Source organism: Tympanuchus pallidicinctus, unplaced genomic scaffold (assembly GCF_026119805.1).
Source record: "Tympanuchus pallidicinctus isolate F22 unplaced genomic scaffold, pur_lepc_1.0 scaffold3, whole genome shotgun sequence".
Lineage (NCBI taxonomy): Eukaryota > Metazoa > Chordata > Aves > Galliformes > Phasianidae > Tympanuchus > Tympanuchus pallidicinctus.
In genome coordinates, this window is record NW_026294747.1 from 27,573,708 (window position 1) to 27,590,310 (window position 16,603).

Here is a 16,603-nt window from a genome sequence, read left to right on the forward strand (position 1 = left end):
CAGCGCGGCACAGCAGGGGGCCGGGGCGCGGCCCGCCGCGCGGCACGCTGGGACTTGGAGTCGGACGTCGGCGGTTGCGCAGCATCCGTTGGGGGCGCGCGGCGTTGCTGGTCTCTCGTAGGAACGAGGCAGCCATTGCCGCCGCGGCCGGGAAGAGCGCTCTCTCTCCTCACGGCCCGCAGGACTCAGCGCCCGGCGACGGTGAGCGGCGCCGCTCCCGCCCAGCGGAGGGAGGCGCGGGGCGGAGGGCCGGGCGGAGGGTTGCGAGCGGGCTCCTCGAGGCCGGGCCGCGCCGTGAGGCCTCCGCGGGGCGGGGATGGGCCCGGCCTTTCTCGCGGCGCCGCCGTCCGCGGGGGGGGAGGGGAGCGGAGCCGCCGGGGGAGGCCTCCGCGGGGAGCGGGCGCTCGGGGAGCGGAGGCGCGGCGCCGGCGGGCCGCGAGACCCCCGCGGCGCGTTCCTGCGGCCGGGCGGGGTGGGGCGGGACGGCCGATCGCGGTCGGCCGAGGGGAGCGCGGAGCCGGCGGCGGGGCGACGGGCCGGGCGGCGCCGCTGGGCGGGAGGGAAGGCCCAGCGGCCACGGGGCGCGCCGCGGTCCTGGGCTCTTTGCGCGGCACGCGGCCCGTTGGGATGCGGCCCGGCGCGGACCCGGCCTCCCCGGGTACTTTTCCACTGGTGCGTGCCATCGCGGGAGCCGTCATCGGTGAGCGGCCGCGGCGCGTCGTGCCGGGAACGACGTGTGAGGCGCTGCGACGCGCCGGTGTCCGTGCCGGTGTCGGCCGCCGCGATCCCCCGTGTTGACGGACCTGCCAAGCGCTGCCTGCGGGACTGTGTTAGGCGGCCAGCCCCATCCGTCCGTCCTCTGAGTCTCATCTCGTCCGCCCGTTGTGTTCTAGAGCTGAAGAAGCGAGCGGTAGTCACGCGGTCGTTTTAATCGGGCACGTCCCCGTTGTTCCTCAAACGAGTGCCTTGCCACGATGCCGGTTCTTGCCGTGCTTTCGGGCGGACGGTTGCAGTTATGTAAGTGTGGCCTTCCCCTGCTTGACCCTGCGTGGAGGGCTGCAGCAGGGACCGAGCTGACCCCACCTCAGCTGCTGTGAGCCCGAGGGGGACTCCAAAGGGCGGGTGGCCACGGCAGGGGACCGGTGTGCTTGTGGCGTGAAGAGCAGTCGTCACGGGCCGTGCATCCCTGACACTTCAGACTGATCCGGATAGGTGCAGTCAGCCATGCCTTGCCCCCAGCAGAAGGCCAGTGCCCTCCTTGCAGGCGGTTCTCCAATGGCACAGTAAGACAAGTGAATAAGCTCTTCATCAGTAGAAGCCTAATGGGCGTTAGTGCAGAATGTGAACCACGCTAACCTCAAATGCTGCAACCAATGTCCTTACGTTGCTGACCTGGTGTGTTGGCAGGGTGTTCCATCTGCTCTACAGCCCGGTGTTAAGATACAAGCTGTATTTCTTTTCCCTGGGGCTTATGTTCTTTGTGTTTTGTATGACGGCAAACTCACTGAGTGAGCCAGATAATTAAAATTTTCTAGTCACAAGAAATGAAAAAATTTGAAATCGCATGAACTTCACATTTGTTCATGTGCTTCCTAGTTAATTTTTAACTATTTGGATCAGCAAACCAATATTACAACAAGAAGGATGCATGCTGTCATATCTGGGGTCCTGAACTGAAGCTGCCTTTGCACTTTGCAAACGATGTGGCTTCCACAAGAGGTCTCAAATGATCCATCTTGGATCAGCAGATAGTTTTCAAAATCTGAGTATGCAGAATAGCCTTTCTTTTTGTCATTGTTGAAATCTTCTCACAACTGAGAGCTTCTTCATAGCTTGAGAGACTGTTGAGAACAGAATTGTATGATTGGTGCAAATTGAGATAATTTTATCACTGCTGTTTATCTTTTGAACACAAATATAACTTTAATTGCAGTAGTATTTCAGTGAAAGCAAGAGCTTGGCATTCTTTTATGTTTCTATCCCAATTATTAGCTCTTAAATTTTTTGTATTTAACCACTGTTAGCCGTGTAAATTCATCTTAAAGTTTACGGAAATGGGTTTGTTTGTTTGTCTTTATGGTCTGCTGGAAAAGCCTCTCTAGTCTGGCAGCTAGTGAAACCATTAATTCAGTTACCAGAGGACTTTAAGTTATATGACTGAAGAGAACAAAGCTGGGAGTTCGGTACAGGTTCTGCTGAAATTCAGCAAGACAGGAATTTGTCACATTTCTGGCTGTAGAGGAGAGTCAGGTTTTTAACACAGATACTTAGAGGATGATACAATCAAATGCCATTTAACCAGGCTTTCTGAGATGTAAACGCGATCTTAATCACTCGAAGTTTGTTAGTCTGACTAGCACTGACATTTTTTTTTGTAGCATCACACTTAAGATGAGTGGCTGCCGTGTCTTCGTTGGGCACTTAAGCTCACGTGCTCGGGAGCGGGATGTGGAGAAGTTCTTCAAAGGCTATGGACGCATACGGGAAATCCATCTAAAAAATGGATTTGGATTTGTGGTAAGTAACACGTTACTTTCTCTTGCTTGGAGGCACTAACATTGCTAGGCTGGAGTCAAGGAAGAGCAAATACTTCACATTGCTTTTCAGGTGATGTGATTAATTTTCTCTCCTTCTGTTACTTTTTTCCTTATTTTCTTCCAGGTTTTGCTCAAAGTCTTGGAAATGTTCTAGCTGCATTAAATGCATTACGAATCAGAATGCATTCTTCTGTGGGATTTAGATTTTATCCCTTACTTACGAAGACAGTATATATAATCTGTTATGGCATCGTAAAACTCAACAAAGTCTTGACCTGGAGAAGTCTTTATGACTTCACTTCTATTTCCGTTTCACTTCTGGCTTCTTTGGTCATATCTCTAAGTAATGACCTGACACAGAAGCAAGGAAGTTAGCTAAGACTACGAGTGTGTAATAGTTGCTTGCTGAACTTAAGCAGCACAGTTTTAACTGTCACTCAGCTGAAGGTAGGTGTATTCACCATATTCACCATTGGTGTATGTCCGTAAAGCGTATGTGTCTCTCAGACTACTAAATGAAACACACAGTTTACTGGATCTTACTTTCCCACCTCTGGGTACCTAAAACTATTGTCTGAATCTTTGCAAGCTGGCTGTGGATCAGCCTGGTTCTTATATTCTGAGAATGATCTTTTCTCTGGTGCTGTATTCCAGCTGGGAAGGTTTATGCCGCCCTCATACAGTGACATACGTGCTCTCATGCCATTCATTCTGCCAAGATCATTCCCTAGTGTGAAGCTATGGGAAAAGAAAAAGAAACAGTCTTTGTCTACTTATGCTTCGAATAATATTGCCTCTTAACTCCTACACATACCAGTTCCTGAGTGCACCACATTATGAGGTATTTCTTTTTGCTTACTGGCAGTCAACGACTTTCCTCTTGGTATCTGGCAGTAGATGGCTGCTCTAAGAGCTGAGTGTGAGGGGTATTTTTCAGCGCGTCCTTTCCATGTGCCGCTGTTTCTCTGTCGCCTTTTGCTGGGTATCTCTTCTCTTTTTTTGGGGGTAGGGCTGTTGGCTTATTCAGGGAAGAAGTCTGTTCAACTGCTGTACATGAGTCAGCCTACCTTCTTTCCTTTCTTCTCTGGATCCCCAGTAGTGGCATTTTCTTTTCAGAACTCAGTGATAAGATTGAATAATTGTGCCATAACTCTCAGAAATATTAATTCTTCTGATGAGGAGGAACATTTTTTTCTTGCAACTGAAAGAAACTTTCCTCAGTGTAGCTTGTGCTCTTTGCCTTTTGTCCTGTGCACCCATGTGACTGTTTAGGTGTTGAAAGACTCCAGCTAGATCCCCTTTGACCTTTCTCTTCACCGGGCTGGATGCACACGACTCCCTGAACCTTTCTTCCTTCATAAAATCACCAGCTTTGGTGGCCCTCTGCTAGTCCTGCTCCAATTTTTCAAAGTATTTCTTGAACTGGAAAGAGCAAAACTGGACACAGCATTCAGGTGTGGCCAAATAAGTGCCAAGTAGGGCAGAAAAACACATCTCTTGATCTGCTAGTGCAGCCCAGGACATGATTTGTTTTCCTTGCTGTGAGGCCATCCTGCTGACTCACACTTAGCTTACATTCTGTGAGGATTCCCATGTCCTTTGCAGCAGAGCCATAACCAAGCTGCTCAGATCCCTGCCTGTATTGTGCTTGGAATGAATCTGTTCCAGGTGCATTACTTTATATTTTACCTTTTTTAAAGCTCCCAATTCTTGTTGGCACAATCTTTGAGGCTATGAAAATCTCTCTGTGTGGTGGTTTTTCATTCGTTCTCTTCATCCGGATCATTGATAAAAACATTGAGTAGTATTAACCCTTGAGATACTCCAGCTGTGGCTGTTCAACTTTTGTTTTGCTTATTTAAAAATCTGCATTTATAAAACCTTTTATATATTAAAAGCAATTCTTATTCAACATTGTTGAGTGTTAAAATATAAAGCATATTTTAACCTGAATCATTTCTTTGGAACAAATTATATACAATTTATATATATATATATATATATATATAAACAAATATATATATTTGCTTTTTCTGTAGATTTCAATGCAGAATGTTTTCAAATCTCAGGCCATGAAGCTAGTATTTAAAGCTAGATAGACTTGCAGGCATTCAGTGTTTTAGAAACTAGCTGAAATCAGTGAGAGATGTAGATGCTAACTACTGATGTTCTTAAATGGTGGGCCTAAATGATTTTTCCCAAGATAATGTCTTCCTCATTTTACAGGATTGTGCCATGAAGCAGATTTCAGTGCAAAACGAAGAAGAAAGCTGAAGCCAGTATTCCTTCTGGAAAAGCTGTTTGTAGTTAGCAGATGCTTTCTTTGACTTGAGAAGCTCTTTCTCTGCTATTCAGTGCTCTTGAGCTGCAGTCCTGTGATTTTATGTTTTTTTTTCCATCTGTGGTGTTCTGTTGATTTAAGCAATCCATGTCCAACTTTGTTCTTACTGCTTTCTTTCTTCCCTTTCTTCTCTTGTCCTCATACGACATTACCACAGTTGCTCAGCCACGTGATAAACCTACCTGAGAAGTTGATATATTTGAAAAAATAACAATCTTTTTCCCCCCTCCCTGCAGCAAGTGTGCAGTTTTTCATCTGGATAGGTTTCTTGACCTAGTTTCCTGCAGAGCTGTATAAACAGCCTTGCCAAGAAGCAGCGGGCTGGATAGTGGGCAGGGTCTGCTCAAGCTGACTAAAGCAGCGTTGCTGCCAAAAGTGAAGCAGCAAATTCCATTGCAGCAGTCTAGGGAATTGCACATCGCAGCTGATCCACACCACTGATTGCCAGTATTGAAGAGGGATTTATCTTTCTTACTCTTCTTACACAAGAACCATTTTTCCAGATCAGTGAGCTGAATTAGAAAAAAATCAGAAGGGCTTTTTCTTTATTTCTGGCTTACAGTTTCTTTGCCAGTTCAGTAAGGATTCTTAAGGTTTTGGAAGTGTGCATTTCTTCTGCTTTTGGTTGCAATTGGATCAGCTCGAGCTGTTATTTTTGTATAGTGCTTCCCTGCATGTAGGGCTGTGATTTAAAACAATATCCCTTAAAATCCCCTGGCTCCTGCCCAAAAATGTATTTCTGTATAAAAATATATTTCTGTATTAAACCAAATGTTTTAATTTATTTTACACAGATCCCACAAATAGCTGTACTGAAATAGCTTAGGGAGGCAAAAGAAGTGTGCAGGGTAGAGGCAGAAGAAATGCTTGTGGATGGGAACATGTTGGGCTTTCAGCTGTAAATGTACTAGGAGTCCACTTCCTTGTTCAAAGTTTTTGCAGCAGAAGTTGCACGTTTATAAAGAAAGCGTATTTTCTAGAACACCGAGTGGAAAAAGTTGTTTATTCCCATGTCTTTTGTAGGAGTTTGAAGACCACAGAGATGCTGATGATGCAATTTATGAACTGAATGGAAAAGAGTTGTGTGATGAAAGGTAAGCTTGACTATTTGCCCGTAGCATCTAGATGTGGCACGTTAGCTCCTGCTCACACCTGTTTGTTGTGGCTCTGAGATGGGATACACCTTCCATGACTCTCTGAAGAGATTCGTTTGAATCTGTTGGTTCAGAAAAGAAGTTGATGGTAATCCTCTTATCATTTGGAGTGTTGCCCTTTGGCAGCTAGGCAGACAAGAGTATTTATATGTAGGTCGCTCCAAAAATAGTGCCTCCTATTTGTTTCCATGGAAACTACAGCAGATGCGAAGAGCACAGTAATAGTATTTAATAGAACAAATTCTCAGCTACAAAACACTGTTTTTTGGCATAATCGCTACCACTAGCTGTGTATTTTTGCCAGTGTTTAACGAGGAACTGTGTGTCATGCTTGCAAAAATCTGCATCAGCAGAGATGACCCACTGTCACTACTGCTGAAACGTACTGCCTACTGCCTCACTGTGCTCACATCCACTGTCTGGTCTCCATAAATGTTCAGCAAGTGTTGATGAGTTTCAGTGGATGCAGTTTTGTCTGCATGGAGGAATTCATGCAGACACACCTTTGCTTCATCCACACTTCCACGTCAGACACCATTCTGTCAGACTGCTCCTCTGCTGCCGTCTGTCACACAGCAACAACATGCCATGGAATATTGGTGGGAAGGTTCAGCCTCTGCTGCTATACCACCAGCATCTGCCACTCATGTCATGAGCTAACATCATAAAACAGGAGGCATAACTTTCAGAGCAGCCCTTGATGTTACATAACTTTTGTTTTGATTGTGGGAACTGTTTTTAAGTTATTAGGTCACCGTAGCTCTTTTTTTGCTATCTTTTTCATTCTATGATTAATTTTGGGCACTGTTTCAGTTAAATTTGGTAAATCAACCCAAATTACAGACCCATGACCATTTTCATGGAAGTCTGAGGGGGATGAATGGAGCAGGAGAACGCTATTGTTCTGCCTCTTTAAGGAAGGCTGATGACTGTATTATTAAGTATTGCTCGTCAGGGCAAGACGCTTCTTGTTTGTTCACACGTGCTTCCAGTTAGGAAACGTTTCAGTCAGTGTCAAATACTTAAAAGTATGCATTTTGTTTTGTCTTTTTGTTTGTTCTGTTGCTATCGTAAGGGTCACGATTGAGCATGCTCGAGCCAGAAGAGGAAGGGGCAGATTCGCACAGCGGTTCAGTTATTACTCGCAGAGTGGATCTAGGTAGGTGGTCTGTTTCCTCAAGCAGAAGAAGTGTGCTGCAGTGCTATTTTGTGGTGATAGCTGGAGCTGGGGATCCAGCACTGTTTTCTTTGTGTTGCTTCACGAAAGAGATATTACGTTCGCTCACACTGGAGATCCATTACTTCCTCCAGCTGAGGAGAATGCGGTCTTTAAAGCGGTTTAACTGCTCAGTGGAGATTCACACACATCTTTGGAAAAGCTCCCTCTCCACGTTGTGAGCACTGCGTTGGTCTCGTTTCCTACCACTGCGTAAATGATGTGAAGGAATAATGCAGTGGAGTTGCCTGACTTAACACTAAATTGAGAAAAATGCCAGAGCTGCTCTATTGAGGCTTCTGTCATTAAAATGAGCTTACAGGCAAGTAGAGTGATTGTAAACCAGTAGTTCTCCAAGGTATTTACTGTCTAACCAAGCTGTCACATTTCCAGTTGTATGGTTATCAAAATGCTTACTTTGGTACAACTTACAAAGGGAACGGCATTTCAGAAGCACGACCAGGTTTCAAGGTAATTAGCACATGCAGAAGCATTTAAATACTATGTTTGGTGGCTGGACAGATTCCCTGCTGAAGGAGAACCTCTGGTCAACAGGGGAATCTGAGAAATGGGTATAGCTCGTATCTGGGATACCTGTAGTAGGCACGGAGTATTCATGGAAGTGTTTACTTTCAGTGAATTGAGCCAGTGGTGAATCTTGTGCCATGTTGCAGTGGATTTTGTGACGTTCATCACATTCACGTAGATTTCACAGAAGAACTGCACTGCACATGTCCGTGCTTTATGTCTGCCCATCCAAAGTAAATATGCATGAAGTAATTTACTCTTTATAAACACCACCATGGCCTACACAGAGTAGCATATGAAAGATGTAAGTGACAAAAACCTCTGCATTTCTTTCAAAGGCAGCCAGATACAAACCAGTGTCGGGAACATCTAATTTGCATATACAAGTATGCTAATTAGATTGTGTTTTCTTCAGCGGCAGTAGCCTTGATGAGTTATAATTGATTTGAAGTCCAGGCTAAAAGTGGACTTTTAAAGTAGGAAGTGTGATTGAAGGTCGTGGGCATCTGATGCTGTAGTCATGTTCATGGTGTCAGACTGCCAGTGCCAGACAGGAAGAGGTTTGCAGTAATGGAAAGATGAAACTCAGCCTGCCAGTTTTGGGACTCTGGGACCTGTGTTTAAATGCCCTGAAGATCTGGATGTTCTGAAAAAAATTGGCACACTTTGAGGTATGCACTGAAATGAAATTGCCTGTGCTTCATGTATGAATCCACACACGCGATTTAGGATTGTGGTTTTTGGGAGGAGAAGAACAATTTGCTCTAAGGTTGGCATTCTTAGTTCTTAAATCTTTGTAGCAATATGAAGTACTGTCATTGTCAGAAGTTCTGGATTACTTATCAAAAGGCTGATGTATGTTTGCCATAGCTCCCAGATCCCTTTGGATTCAGAATGACTAGGATTATGGTCAACAGTGACCTGCGAGGGCAGTGTATTTCCAGATGTCTTGCTGTTCTTTTCTGTTTGAATACTTTTAAGCCAAGTTCTTGTTTTTGAGAGGGTCCTTGTAAGTATTTCTACCCACAAGAACACTGAATATAGATCGTGGTGGCATAAATAACTGTTCACAAGTGACTTGGCATTTAGAAGCACAAATGAAGATCCCTACCCAAATTAAACTAATTCTCTTTAAAGTACTTTCATTTTATTATGCGCATATTTCAGTATATCTAGAAAAATGACAGCTATATTGACTGCATTTGCATAAAATTCATCATCAAAATCCTTTTTATTCCCCTAGTTGCGCTTCTGTTCTTGCAGCGGACCCTTAGTTATGTTGTTGACTAGAGAGAATCAAATCTGCAGTCCCTCTACAAGGGAAATGCTTGACTCAAATCTTGCAGGAAAGTAAAGAAAACATGTAATGTCTGAAGTTCTAAATTCCTTACACTGAAACTTTGATGTTTGTTTTCTCTCTGAACTCTTGTAGCCGCTATGGACCGCCTGTTCGTACTGAACACAGGATCATAGTGGAAAACCTTTCGTCCCGTATCAGCTGGCAGGTGAGTTATCATCTTTATTTTCTTCATTTTCCTACCCTGAAAGTTTCTGCTCTCAGCTGAAATTTTTATTAAAGCCATCATAAATATTTATTATAAATAAAACAGTAGGCAAAAAAATCAGTGATAAAGTCAGTATTCAAAGCAAGACTTGAGTTTCAAAGCTGTGTAAATAGTTCAGTAAATAAATTTTATAGTTGAGGATCTATTTGTGCTTACTTGTATTTGCCAACTGATAGAACTTTGAAAGACTTTAGTATTTTTCTAAATTACTGAAGAATGGCATCTATTTAAACCATGTCATCCTTTTGTATTATTCTACCTGGAAGTGCATGCCTTTGTTCTGATTGAAATTTATGGTCCTGTTTTACAAAATATCTCTGTGGTGTGATGCATGATTGAGAAGTCATAGTGCATCATTAATAAAAAAGTCTTAAGAAAGCTACTGTGTAAAGTATGCTTACTGTAGATACTAAAAATAATCCCTTTCAGTCATCATCTTTTGCAGCTTTCTTACCACTTTTCTATTGTTTTCCCTTTTGCTATGTTCTTTTTTTCTTCTAGCTGGCTTTAAGACAGAATAACTGCATGTTCAATTTCTTCACTTGTTCTCCATAGCATGAAGTCTATATAGAAAGTGTAAAGCAGATGCTTTTTACATACAGTGGATGACAAGTGCATTTCAGTCTTGTTCATTAACCTTTATATTCTGAGTAAACAGACCTAAGTAGGGCACTGACAAACGTGGTAGAAAGTGTTGAATGCTCCAAGACTTGGTCTTGCAGGAGGTCCACATGAGGAGGCCGTCTTGTTGCCTGGAGCTCAGCTGATGTGTGCCATAAGAACTTGGGTACAGATAAATGGCAAGACTAGGTTTGTTCTTCTGCATGATAGGTTTGAAAAGCTTGTAACTGTACAGTTGTGGTATGTACCAAATAACTGAAAAGACAACTTCTGAGTCGATGTAATGAGTAAGTGAATCCAATCTAAATTACTTCTGGGTATTCTATTATTCACGTGCAATTATGCATGTGAGTTTCTATTAAGCAAACAAAACAATATTTGAAAATGATAGTAGGGACTGGAGAACTAAGCTAGAATAGTGTTAGAGAGTAAATCCTACAATGCTGTTAAGTTTATAACTTGGAAAAAAATGAACTCTTTTGTAACTTTCTTTTACTTGTAAATATTTATAATGGCTTTATGTATACTTACTGTTTTAGACTGGAGCTCACCCAATGCAGATTTCATAGTAATGTTTCTGTAGGATTCAATTAAATGTTTGAATGACTGTTTTATATACACATATGTCACCATAAGAGACTTTACTTCTTGATTCCTGCCTAGAGGTCGTTTGAACCTAAAGTACATGTGCCTTGTTCTGCTTTGAAGCTGTACTGTTTTCCTACTGACTGTAGCCCTTTAACTTCTTTTAGCTCTGCTACTTACACAGCAGATTCAAGTATGTAATGCATTAACAGTAGGAGCATTCTTACTGCTTTCTAATCCCTTCTAGCAGCCACAATCAATATGGAACCAGGCTTTAAAACTTACGTGCATGGTTTCATCTTTGGTGATCCCTGTGCTTTGAGAACTTCTGCCTCCTTTGAAAATGACTGTATTGAGATATTAAAAAACAAAATGGCAAAACACCACCACAAAAAAAACAGCTTCAGATCAGCTTTTCTAAACTGCTGACTGTCTTGTCAGTAGGCAATTTCATACGTAGTAGGTTGTTCTGTCAGAATCCTCCTTATTTTAGTAAATGCGTTTCTACATGTGCAGAGCTTTCCAGTGGCTCTCATTAGGTTTTTTTGCATCTGTCTATTTTCAAGCAGATGGGAAAATTAGATCTATGTTATGTAAGAATGTAACTTTAATATGTGCACTTCCTATTTATGGTTGTCCTGCATTTCTTTTCTTCTGATGCTAAGGACAACAGGGTGTTCTGGTGCTGTTTGAGGTGAACCAGAACAACAGACTTAGGATAAAATTTGGCCATTCCATTACTACTTTTTGTTGTTGCTAAATAAAACTAGATAACTTTAAAATATTCCCCTCATAATACCTGATATTCTATGGATCTTGCACACTAGTCTCTTCTGAGTAACAATTTTGGCATCTTAATCACATTGATGTTGCTATCACAAATGACAATTCATGATGATGCTCTTTAGGATTCCACATATTGTGTCAACATTTTTAAACTTTCTCTTGATTGACTGATCTTGGTCTGGTTAAACCTTTGTTGACTTCAGCAGAGCCCAAATGTTGCTCTTACCTCTAAATTGGGCTAAAGATGCTGAGGTTGGAGTATTACTTTGGGTCCACTTTTCATTTGCTATTAAAATAAAGTTTCTTTGTTAGAAGCACACGTGAAACAAGGGAAATATCTGCTAGTTTGCTTGTGCCGGTTTTTAAAATTAAACTGTTGGATTCTAATTAAAAAAATGAGCTAAAACTGAGCCTTGCTATATCCTGTGGGAAATATTCTAAAGTTTTTCTTGGCTTTTTGTTTTCTAGTCTTTTCTTCTTCAAGCATATTTCTAACCAAGTGTGTTTTGAACCTCTTCTAACAACCTTGATTTGGTTAACCCTCATTTTTCTTGTGTGGAGGAGAAAGAAGCAAAGATTTGGGGGTTTTCAGTGACTGAAATTAGGGTTTGGCCTGTTCTGAATTTTCCTTTTGGTTCCTGTGACACTCCTGTTTTTTGGCGATCTAGATCTTGGTTTGCCTGGGTTTGATCTCGATTGGCTAGCACAGATCATCCTCGGGTTCTTTAGCCACTTCTGGAGACTATGTCCAGTGCTTTCAGGGCCTCTGGTACCTCCGTGAAGCATATTGCTATGAGCCATCAGTCTGCCTTTCTCATGTAAGAGTTCCTCTTGGCCAGCTAGGTAATGGACAGACAACTCTTTGCTTAAGGTACCTTATATCATCTGCCACTTGTGGCGAGCTGCGGTAAGTAGTCCGGGGCTGTCAAATACCAGATACAGTTTGGCAACGGTGCTGTTTTGAGTTACACAAATGTTTAGACTTGTAGTGACCTTTTATTTTTGTGCTTTATGCTGCTCTGGAGCAAGCAGTGTCATGGTGCCTGCAAGTTCAGCCTCTGTTAAGTGCAAGGGTGTCCTGGACATGGCACTGTAGCGTGATGGAACATTCTAGTGATATCTAAGGAAAGGAATGCTCTTGTAAAGTTATTATTTGTAGACTAGTTAAACTTATTTGCATTTAATTTTATTGTGAAGTTGGGGGAGGAGAGCATATAGAATGAATTTGTCTAAGCGTATTGAAATTCACTCAACTGGGCCATTTGTCCTCGGAGTGAAAACTTGCATTTAATGCTGTGTTGCTTCCTGTCAGGTGTAGTTCTGATACAATGTGTATGTTAGTGTTTCAAATATTGCACTATTCCCATAGCAGCTCTTTCTGTGATGCAGGACTATTTTAAAAGCAATATTTTATTCTGCTTAGTTGTGAGTGAGAGATTCTTTCAGTATATTGCTTCTGTTACCTAGACTGAGCTTCAGAAACTGATTTTGCTAGTATATGTAGAGAGAAAGTAAAGCATTATGCGGTTTACGAGGAGAAAGTTCTAAGAGGATATTTATCTGTTGCTAGCTGACTTCTGTGTCCTGTTAAAGGCTGAAATGCTAACTTTTGCTACAGGACTTGAAAGATGTCATGAGAAAAGCAGGGGAGGTCACCTATGTGGATGCACACAGAAACAATAGGAATGAAGGGTAAGTTCATGTTTGTCTATAAATGTATACAAAAGCAGAAGCTGTTGAAAGCGAGATCATTGTTCCTGTAATGCAAAAAGAAATGAAACCTAGCTACATAGTCTGGCTTAAACTGGCTGAAGTTTCTCCAATTAAAAATAATAAACCTGTCAGTAAATAGGAGGTCAGAAGTAGCATTGAACTCCATCTCTTGAGAATGGAGCCAATGTCAGAACAGAAGGAGAAGGGAGAAACGTAACCATTGGGTTTTGTAGTCTTGGCTGCTTATGTGTAATCATTTATGAACTAATTCTCAGGCAAAAATATCAACCAGTATCTTGCAGCTGTTTCAGCAGGCAGAATTGTGAGAATGAACATAACCAAGGAAAAGAGGTGGGAAAAAGAGGGGACTGTTTATTCTGATTAAAAATCTAAACGGAGCGGCAGGCTTTACAAGTTTTTATTCCTTGGACAGCTTTAAAACGCAGTTTAGTGGAGAACTGAAGGTTTTTCCACAGTCGGTGCAGGTTTCATTAGCTTCTTGGATTTTATCACATCACTGCAGATGAGAGTTACAGTAATGTATGAGAAGATGCAAAAGGTATGAATGTCAATTGGACTGTTAGGGTTATATTTCCCTGTCATCAAGTTAAAAAGTAGCTTAGAGAAGATCAAACATGAAGCTGTGAATCAACAGATTTTAAAAAGCCTAAAGTTTTTCTCCTTGCTTTGTAACTTTGTAACTTTGTCTTTTTTACGGTACACAGGGTTGTGGAATTTGCATCTTACAGCGATATGAAGAGTGCACTGGAGAAATTGGATGGCACTGAGCTGAATGGACGCAGAATTAAACTGATTGAGGATCACAGGAGGCATAGGTATGTTGCCTGACTAGGTAAAATTCTGCTGAGGGCATGGATTCAGGTTATTTTCACGCCAAAGTTTAGTTATCTTATTCTTTGGCCCCAAGCTAGATACCACAGCAGAGAGCCACTTCCTAGCATTGTAAATAGATTTACGTAAGAACTGACTTGCTGAAAATAGGCTATATAGAACACACAAGAATAAGATTTTAAAAAATAAAACATTTAAATAAAAAGATGAGAAGCTATGAATTTTGGCATTAAAATCCTTTTAATTTATTGGAAAGCTGCTTCACAGGCCTGTGAAAATTGTTGTGAAAAGCACTCTTTTCATGAGAATATAAGAAAACGTTAGCTTCTATGGATTATTCCTAAAACAGTTCTGCCCTTTAGTCTTAAAAAAACCCAAGCAGATTAGCTGTAGCTCTTTAATTAAGTCTCTTAAAAATAAAAGCTTTTTTTTTTTTTTTTCCCCATGAAAAAGAGGGATTGTGCTAAACTCCTGAGCCTTAAAGTGTGGTGGTGTTGGTGCTTTTGGAGACTTTTTTAGTATTGTGGAAAAACACTGAGTAGTTCACATAGATGTTTCTAGAAAGAATAAATATCACATATAGGAATTTTTGTTTCTTTACTTTTGTCGATAAATGGCTCAAACTTGTTTGTCTGCTCCAGGAGAACAGGTGGGAAGAGAGTAGGAGGGTAGAAAGGGAGGAAGGCAGGCACCTTTCATTAGGCAGTTCTGTTTTGTCAGGGTATCAGAGAATGTTATGACTAGCAGTTTCTGCTGTCCTTGGACTGAGAAGATACTGTTTTTCAGAACATAACAGAAACTTAGCTGTTCTGTGAAGTCACTGAATGCAGTGCAAAGTGTTCAGATGTTCAGCTGGAAGTGCTGTGTGTACAAAGCAGCTGAGAACTGAAATGGCCGTTGAGTATTTTAACTTAGTGGGAGACGAGGCCACAGCTTTTAATCGTGTTTCTCTAGAAGCAGATCTCGATCGAGGAGTTACTCAAGGTCTCGCAGCAAGTCCAAGTCTACAGGATCTTCGAGGTCATACAGCCGGTCCAGGTCCAGATCCAGGTCCAGGTCCAGATCCAGGTCCAGGTCGAGGTCTCGCTCTCGATCCCGCTCCCGCTCCCGCTCTCGTTCTCGCAGCCGTACGCCTAAGAAGAGCTACTCCCAGAAGAGTCACCGCTCCAGCTTGCCAGCTTCTTCCCCGTCTCCCTCCTCTTCTAAAAGAAAATCTCGTTCTAGGTCGAGCTCTGCTCACAGCCGTAGTTAACCTGCTCTTAGAGGTGTATTAATACATTTAATTTGATTCAAGTTTCTTGAAGACTTGAGACAAATTACACATGAGAACTGGGAGGGGAAGAGTTAACGTGATGGAAAGGTAACCTCCTTTTACATTGCCAAAGTGCCTGTCATCAAATAGGCCGTCTCTGTGAGGAGGGGCTGTCAGCTTTCTCCTTTCAGTGAAGTCTGGAGTGGGAAGTCTTTTTTGTTGTTTATTTTTCCTGCTATTAGTAAACGTTTCTATTATAGATATATTACGTACACATAATGCTGAGGTAATGGGATGAGACAATACGCTGCTTTCGCCCTCTCCTGCCCCCAGATTCCCCTCCACCTTCAAGGCCTTTGACTTCCAAAATAGTATGTTATCTTTTGTCCTTGATACGGAGTCCAGGAACGGGAAGTATACATTTTATTCCTTAAAGTTCTGTGGCTACTTTTCTGTGCGAGTATGAATGGACCAGCTGAATTTAGTTTATAGAGTTCACTTTTTTCCCCCATTGCTTGGCTTAAGAGGCTGTTTAAGTTCCAGCTTTAATTGACCTTGGTAATATGCTTAGTTTGCAACAGACTTTCAGGAATACACCTTGGCCAGTTGAATATTGTACGTTTGGCTAGTGAATCAAGACAATGCTAACCAGTAATAAAAGCTGGATTTTCCTGTTAAATGAGTCATCCCATCCAGGTGTCAGGGTTATTGCGAATCCATTATACTAATTTTCCAGTAATTCACTAGTATGTGATATTTTATGTAGAGGCCTTATTTGACAGGTGACTCCATAAAACTGCACAGAAATGTCAGTATGCATGTCCATGTTTTTAATGTTTATAAAAGTGGCATAGTTTTCATACCAAGAAGTATGATACTGAGTATTGTGTGTATGACTAGCAATAGTCTCAATGGAACAGAAAGTTATTTTAGTAAAGAACAGCAGCAAAAAAGCCCAGGTAAAGCATAGTCAGCTGTGACAGCAAAAGTTAATCATGTTAAAGGGTAAGGAGGATAATTTCTTTAAATCTCCTGAATGCACAGTTGTTTTGATTAATAGAAATTTCCACTGCAGATACTGTTCGTTCTTATAATTTGGAATAAGATTTTTTTAACTTCTGGATTGTCAAAGAAGGGAAGTGTTTTTGGAAAAAATACGTGTAAATTAAACTCAAAAGTCTTACGTGTGTTGAAATGTACCAATCCTAGTAAAATAAAACCTTTTTCTGGCTTACATTACACTGTTGTGTAGCAATGTTACTTGGTAGCAGTCTTGGGGACCTGATCATAAGGAAACTTATTTGAAGGTGTATCTTTGCAGAAACAAATGAAATGTAACCTAGAACCCAGTTACCACAAGTAACCGATCAGATCCTTCAACTGGGAAGGGCTCTTGTTGTGGCCATCAGTGGCTCAGAAATGCGTTTGAATCAATGAAATAATAGTATCTCTG

At 42.0% G+C, this 16,603-nt stretch overlaps 1 protein-coding gene across 5 annotated transcripts; it reads left to right on the forward strand.

The window, feature by feature from the left end:
* The first annotated feature begins 58 nt into the window (after positions 1 to 58).
* Positions 59 to 16,389, forward strand: LOC128086853 (serine/arginine-rich splicing factor 5-like). Of its 5 annotated transcripts, XM_052695835.1 has the most exons (9): positions 63 to 201; positions 894 to 1,017; positions 2,379 to 2,517; positions 5,902 to 5,972; positions 7,108 to 7,191; positions 9,209 to 9,281; positions 12,952 to 13,025; positions 13,772 to 13,882; positions 14,853 to 16,389. In XM_052695835.1, the coding sequence occupies exons 3-9, from the start codon at positions 2,392 to 2,394 to the stop codon at positions 15,148 to 15,150; spliced, it is 837 nt and encodes a 278-aa protein (XP_052551795.1). In that variant the 5' UTR covers positions 63 to 201; positions 894 to 1,017; positions 2,379 to 2,391; the 3' UTR covers positions 15,151 to 16,389. The 5 variants fall into 5 exon arrangements, 4 of the variants coding, with proteins under 4 accessions (XP_052551793.1, XP_052551795.1, XP_052551796.1 ...); XM_052695833.1 differs by lacking the exon at positions 894 to 1,017 and having other exon boundaries at positions 59 to 201; XM_052695832.1 differs by lacking the exons at positions 63 to 201; positions 894 to 1,017 and adding an exon at positions 1,045 to 1,283.
* The last annotated feature ends 214 nt before the right edge of the window (positions 16,390 to 16,603 follow it).

What these genes read in the sequence shown, in the direction of transcription:
- LOC128086853 (XM_052695832.1), top strand. Translation starts at nt 1,225, where the DNA reads ATGCCTTGCCCCCAGCAGAAGGCCAGTGCCCTCCTTGCAGGCGGTTCT. An exon ending in AAAATGGATTTGGATTTGTG is followed by an intron (nt 2,518 to 5,901) that starts GTAAGTAACACG and finishes TGTCTTTTGTAG; the next exon opens with GAGTTTGAAGACCACAGAGA. An exon ending in TACTCGCAGAGTGGATCTAG is followed by an intron (nt 7,192 to 9,208) that starts GTAGGTGGTCTG and finishes GAACTCTTGTAG; the next exon opens with CCGCTATGGACCGCCTGTTC.